The 6,828-nt window shown below is 40.1% G+C and overlaps 1 protein-coding gene across 2 annotated transcripts in view; it reads left to right on the top strand.

Moving 5' to 3' along the window:
* LOC107101356 (homeobox protein Mohawk-like) overlaps window positions 1-1,680 on the top strand; it is a 4,281-nt gene extending 2,601 nt beyond the window's left edge. The window contains exons 2-3 of one of the 2 annotated variants that reach the window (XM_015400243.1): window positions 172-205; window positions 315-1,680. In XM_015400243.1, coding sequence (XP_015255729.1) covers window positions 172-205; window positions 315-684 — 404 coding nt within the window. In that variant the 3' untranslated portion in view covers window positions 685-1,680. Of the gene's footprint in view, window positions 1-171; window positions 206-311 lie in introns of both variants that reach the window. The other variant, XM_015400244.1, reaches the window with a different exon arrangement.
* Window positions 1,681-6,828: the final 5,148 nt, after the last annotated feature.

The following is a 6,828-nucleotide window of genomic DNA, read 5'->3' as shown; positions in this document are numbered from 1 at the left end:
AAATTTTCTGCAGTGATGTTTGCTGAGGACATGTTGTCCACTGAGAGGACAGAGCAGACGTCCAAAACAACCGAAACAGACACACAGCATCTGCTGAACATGCAGGTTGCATTAGATCTGCTCTGACCCTGAGAACTCTGCGTACTGACCTTCTTCTGTCTCTTCTTTCAGAAACCACAGAGCATGGATCCAGGAAACGTGATCAGTGAGTAGACCTTCTATCAGCAGATAAACTGTGTCCAATCACAAGCTGAACGTGAGCTGTAACGCTCCCTGTTTCTCTTCTTTCTCTGCTTGTTTACGGTCGTCAGCAGCAACGGTGGCGTCGCAGCTACGCAGGAGGAGAAGGTGAAGGCCAAAGATGAGACGCAGTGGAAGGAGATCAACGCCGCCGTGGCCTTGACGAACTTGGCCCAGGGGAAGGACAGCGTCTCTGGAACAACCAGCTGCATCATCCAGAAGTCCTCTCATATCGCCGAGGTGAAGACGGTTAAAAAAGCTGCGGCTGAACTCTTAGCTCTGACGTTCTCCTCACATCCGGCCGTAACAAGCAGCAAACATTCCTCTTTTCTTATCAAACCTGATGACGTGAAACCCAACGCCTCTTTAAACAAAGAGAACTGTTTCTTTAGGAGAGAAAAGGGTTTGTTTAAAACTGAAGAAGAAATCATTTGGTCTCATTAAGATTCCTTTGAGTAGCACCCCCTCACATTACCAATGCCTTAACTTTCCCTTTCTTGTACCAAGAAATATATTTTTAATCTAACCCTTTTTTATTATAATTATTTTATATATAAATGTGTTGTATTTTCATAAGTGATTTTTTTAAACAGAACAGCTTGCTGAATTTGAGCTACATAGAATCATCTCTGCTCAAATCCTCCTGCTTCAATAATGAGAGCTGAGGGTTGAGATTCAAAATGGCCTCATTTTTGTAGAAAATACTTTTCTTAACGGTGCTTATGTTATAAATGTTTTCACAGTTGTAAAAAAGAAGTCACATCCCTGGGAGAAAGTGAAGTTGGCCTGCTGTGCTAACTTTTAATTTAATATGTCTCTGAGGTACTCTTTATATGTTTTGAAACCTAAAGTGCTTCAGGAATTGCTCAGTTTGGGTTTTACGACATTCAGACTCTTATGGTCAAGGACTCTGCAAGAGAGTGAAGCTGTGCAGTAACTATTTTTTTTTTTTTACATGTCTTGAATGTTTAACAGAAATCTGCACTTAAAGTTCATGAAATGAAGGACAACCTTGCATTATTGCAGTTAGTGTTCCTATAGAAGTAGAAGGAAATGAGTCAAAGTTTCCAATCCTCAGGCTCTGCTGGCTGCTTGTGCAATGAGGCTGCTGGCCTCCTACAGGTGATTTTATTCATCAGATTCTGACAGGGTACCGGCTGGGAAGAACTAGATCCGTGCCTTGTCTCTAAACCTCTGTGCCGCTCATTTTCATTCACTTTTCACACACTAGCTACATGCTGGGAGGAGGCAAAGAGACTGTGAGTCTTTGTTGCCTCTGCTGCAACAACAGACCTGTCACAATACGTTCACACCGGAAGCAGCAGGAGCAGCAAAATCGCGTCTGCTGCTTCATTTTTGTTGCTTATACCAGTTTAGTTCTGACGCGCGGCTGAAGCAGCTTTGCTGCGTTGGGCGGAGCTACCCTATCCTTTCTTTGCCTTGCAGCTATATTTGCTGTGATCAGTGAGAATAAAGTAGTTTTATTATGTTTTTAAGTGAGAAAGTCCACCTGAAAACGTAATCACTGCAGTCAGTTCATCCAGATTACAACCCTGCCTTCCAATATTAGTTCTGTCGGAGCCGCTCAGACCCCCACATACCAGCGGTGCGCTGTCAGTAGGAATCCCATTCATCAGCAGCCTCTGGCCGGGTCGCCTCCTCGCGGTTCACCGCGGCAGCTGGTAGGTGTTTTTCATCTAAATAATCCAAACTGCAGGCAGCAGGATAATAAAAGCGAACATATTATGTCGGCAGGTTTCAGCATTTTACGTTAATTTAGACGTTAATAAACTGTTTCAGAGAAGCGATCACAGCGCTCTGTGTCATCAGCAATGTGTCTGTCTCCCTGCCAGCTCCCAGATCAGCGTCTCTGATTGGTTGATGCGGCGCGTCGAGCAGCAAAAGTTAAAATTTTCCATCTCGAGCAGCAGGGCGTTTGCGCCTGCTGGTCAAAACGCGCTGCGGGACCTTTTGCTGCGCCTTGACGCGCGTCAACCATTGACTTTCCATGTAAATTCGCTGCTTCTGCTGCGCCTGCTGCATCCGGTGTGAACGTAGCATTACAGAATTATCCACGAGCCATGCTGTGGGCCAGCCTGTCTGAGGCGTTCTACAAGACTGAACAGCAGATTCATCATTTCCTCTGACAGGGATCCAATCAGATCCTCAGAATTCTCTGGCTCAGTCTTCATACTTCCTGCTGGATTTCACTTTTACACTTACTAAGCCAGTTTGAGTGTTGAGCCCCGCTTAACCATCTCTATATTGGCCAGCCAACAGAACACCGTTTGGGTCAACAGTTGCAGTAGTAAATGACTCAGTCCTTTTGTAGAGTCTAAGGTTCATATCAATGAAGTAATTCATGGTCTATGATCTGGACCAGAACCGATGCTTTAACAGGGAAAACCTTGTTCTCCACCATCAGAAGGGACATTATGGGCATTGTAGCATCATCCAGTATATCAGGACCTGTAGGCATAAAACATAAATTTGATCATTTTGCTGTTATTTCTATTTATGTCAACTTTTTTGCATAACTTTTTTTTATTTAGACGGAGACTGGATATTTAGTCCAACGACTGAGTGTTTATCTTTTTACATTGTCTCATTTGTTTTGTTCTTTTTTCACTTTGCTTTATAACAATGAAAAAAAATTTTCAATAAAATGTGTCGCATCATTTTACACATTGAGTCTCATTGATTTAAATATATATAACATTTTGCATTTAAGAAGTTGCCAGAAAAACAGAAATTTAGGTAGATTTATACATTATCATGGACCAGTCTCACCAGAAATAAATCCTCACCAAAGGTCCGTACTCAGTGTGCCGTAACTAGCATTGGGGGAAGTTTTCACCCCATTTTCTAAATCTTCTTTTATTTATTGTCATTTTGTAAACAGACTCCTGTCCACAAGCTTTGGATAACTTCTTAAGGAGACCTATTTTGCACACGATCCTAGCTCAACCCCTATGTGAAGGTGTTAATTTTTTGAAATCAAATCAAATTAATTTGAATTCAATTGATTCCATATGGCTGTTTGTGTAATACAAATTGTTAGTGCCATATTTGCAACAATAGGCATCAGGGGGTCAACTGTCATGGTCTTGGCACTGATGGCTGGATGTGGCTTTTTTCTCCTAACTGCTTAGCTCCACCCAATGCTTATTGCCGCTCATCTGATCCATGTGTTCCTGATTTATATTTAAGCCACCGGTTTCCAGCCATCGGTGCCAGATTATTGGAGCTGAGTTCTTGAATTCTGGAATCCTATGTTCTGAGCTCCTGCCACAACTACTTAGCTAACAAAAGAGATAAACTATTATCTCAGGCTGGAAACCCCACAACTTTCACAAATGTCATAGATTTAGAAAATCAAGCAAATTGATCCTAATTAGAGGTTCACAGCACTGGAAAAAATCAAAATCTAGAAAAGTCATTTTTTCTTAAAATAAGTGACTTTTTCTTGGATTGAGGAGGTAAAAGAGACATTTTGCCAATGGAACAAGACAATTTACACTTAAAATAGGAAAACACAATTGCATTGTCTTATTCCAAGTGCATATTATCTAATTATCTTATTTTAAGAGTAAGAATATTCATTCCATTGGCAAACTATCTCATTTACCTACTCAAATTAAAGGTAAATACACGTAATTTAATTTTTGCACCCTCAAAGATTAAAGGGATCAACACATATGAATCATAAGACACTCTGAGAACTAAAATAACTGAAACCAGTTGAGCTTCACTGCAACATTTATCCACCTTAAAGTACTGAGAGAGTGGAACATTAAACAATTCATTTTTCACCTCTCCTGTCAAGGGTTTCTGCCGCCTTTCAGCCATAAGCTCCTGGAGATCACCGGCCCTCTGTGACCCTGACCAGTAAGTGGTTGTAAATGGAGGGTTTTTAGCAGGTCTGGAGTAATAATTGCCTTTAAGACAAAACAAGTTTCTTTATATCCAAAAACATACAATTCAATCATAGACATGATCCCTTCCAGATATCACCAAATCCCCAACCCCATCAAAGGGGAACGAGGGACCTACCCGCTCCAGCCGGTGAACAATACCTCCTTAACGACTGACCCTTAACAATCATAGACAGGTTTCAGATATTACAGGCTAACGATTGGACCAAACGACCCATTCATCGGTTACCATTTGCATGTTTCCAAGCGATGCAAGGCTTTGTCTATATAAGGCCCCGTCCACACGAAGTCAAAACGAACACGAAACGCTGATATTTTCCAAAACGTTTCTCGTTAAGACGGAGACGTAAAATAAATGTGAGCGTCCACACGAATGCATGAAAACGCTGCAAAATGTATGCCAGGCCTGTAAGTGGCGCTGTGGTGCCAAAGCAAAAATAAGCGACGAAATGTTGGGCATGCGCACTAATATTTATACATGGTTGCCCTGCGGGTCCATTTTCGTGGTTCAGTCAAATTCAGGTGCTGAACTATGTCGTCGATATTGCTCTGTTCTTCCTGGAGATATTCCAGAAGAAGAAGATTCTGTTGTAAGCCCGACAGCAGGGTGAGTAGCATGAGCAGCAACCATTCAACACAGTACGGCGCCATTGTTGTTGTGATACTGTGTCGCGCATGCGTGTTTAGAGGCGACGCTATGATGCATGCGTGTAAGAAAAAAAATGCGGTTAGAGCTTAAAAATGGAAACGCGAAAACGGCGTTTCAGAATCTTCCCACTCTGAAGGCTGAATAAAAAAAAGATCGTTTACAGACCCCCGAAACGCCAGCTTCGTGTGGATGAGAGGCTGGTTTGGTGAAAAATTTGTGCGTTTAGGCCAGGGTTCGGCTTCGTGTGGACGGGGCCTAAGACTCAAACTCACTGCGGATACAGACATTTTTGAATTGAGAAAGCTTCCTGGAGAGGTGGCGAAACGTCTTCAAATCTTGGAAACCAAGTCCAGTGGATATTTTTTGAATTTTTACGGAATGACTATGACCTGGATGACTGAGAACCTTCATCAGCATAGATTCTTTATATAGCAGATTTAAGCCACATGATAATTCAACGTGCTGTACATAAGCGGATAAAGGGAAAGTACATTGCAGTGGTTTAAACGCAACATAAATGATTGGCGGTAATAAAAATTAATTAATTAAATAAGATAATTATATTAAAAACAGATCAATTTATTGACAGAAGTTTTTTTTATCTGGATTTAAAGCAACTGAGGGATTCTGCATTTTTACAGTTTTCCGGGATTTTATTCTAGATTAGTGGATTTTTTGGAACTCACACTGGAAAAAATCTAAATCTAGACAAGTCATTTTTTCTTAAAATAAGTGACTTTTTCTAGGATTGTGGAGGTAAGAGACATTTTGCCAATGGAACAAGACAATTTACACTTAAAATAAGAAAACACAATTGCATTGTCTTATTCCAAGTGCATATTATCTAATTATCTTATTTTAGGAGTAAGAATATTCATTCCATTGGCAAACTACCTCATTTACCTACTTAAATTAAAGGTAAATACACGTAATTTAAGACATTTTTACTTATTTGTAGATTGTTTTTCCAGTACAAAGCTTCTTCTCTATATTTGGTTTTGGTATGCCGATTAGATTTGAGCCTAAAGAGCCGGAGAAGTCTGGGGAGTTGATATCTGGATAAAAAGTAAAACATCTGTAATGTTTGTTGGAGCCAAGCAATTTGGTGTTTTATATAATCTCGCAGAAGTCTATCCATTGTGATATGGAGAGCAAAAGGAAGGACTTCAGAACTGGCTTGATGAGCTCAGCTTTCTAAACATGTTACTGTAGTTATAGTGAGGATACAGGTAGCAGCATTCTGGATCAACTAGAGCTGTCTGAACGACTTTTCAGTTTGAGTTGTGAACACGTTCTTTCGTGATCAATTCCAGTAAAGATAAACACATCAATTAGATTGGATCCTGCTGAGACTTTTGTTAGGTTTATTCAATGATGATTATTAAAGTAATGTGTGCTCATGAAACATTTGTGCGAGGGGATGCTCCACTCCTGTCTCATGATTCAGTCAGGACACCTTCCTTCCTTGTCATTCTGATGGAGCATTCTGTCTTTATGAACTGATCAATTGTTCTGTCAGAACAATACTCTGTTTGTAACCATGTATCATGTTCTGTTAATAAAATGCTCTGCGGAGGAGGTCCAGTGGGAGACAGTGTGTTTGAGTCTGGGGTTCAACTGTCTCTCCTTTCTGCAGAAATTGTATCCATAATTGTGTATTTCAGTTCTTCTATTGCAAAAACCTACATTTTATGAACCCGACAGCTTTAATCCTGGAGATGTTCTTTAGATGATAGAAAACCAGATTTGTTACACTGCAAAAAATCAAAATCTTGATAAGTCATTTTTTCTTAAAATAAGTACATTTCTTCTTGAATTGAGGAGATAAAAGACACATTTTGCCAATGGAACAAGATAATTTACACTTAAAATAAGAAAACAGGATTGCATTGTCTAATTTAAAGTGACTATTATCTAATTATCTTATTTTAAGAGTAAAAATACTGATTCCATTGGCAAACTATCTCATTTACCTACTCAAATCAAGGGTAAATACACTGAATT

This window comes from Cyprinodon variegatus, unplaced genomic scaffold (genome assembly GCF_000732505.1).
Source record: "Cyprinodon variegatus isolate N-32 unplaced genomic scaffold, C_variegatus-1.0 Scaffold1086, whole genome shotgun sequence".
NCBI lineage: Eukaryota > Metazoa > Chordata > Actinopteri > Cyprinodontiformes > Cyprinodontidae > Cyprinodon > Cyprinodon variegatus.
The sequence above is the reverse complement of the archived record's forward strand: the minus strand, read 5'-3'. Positions and strand labels throughout refer to the sequence as shown.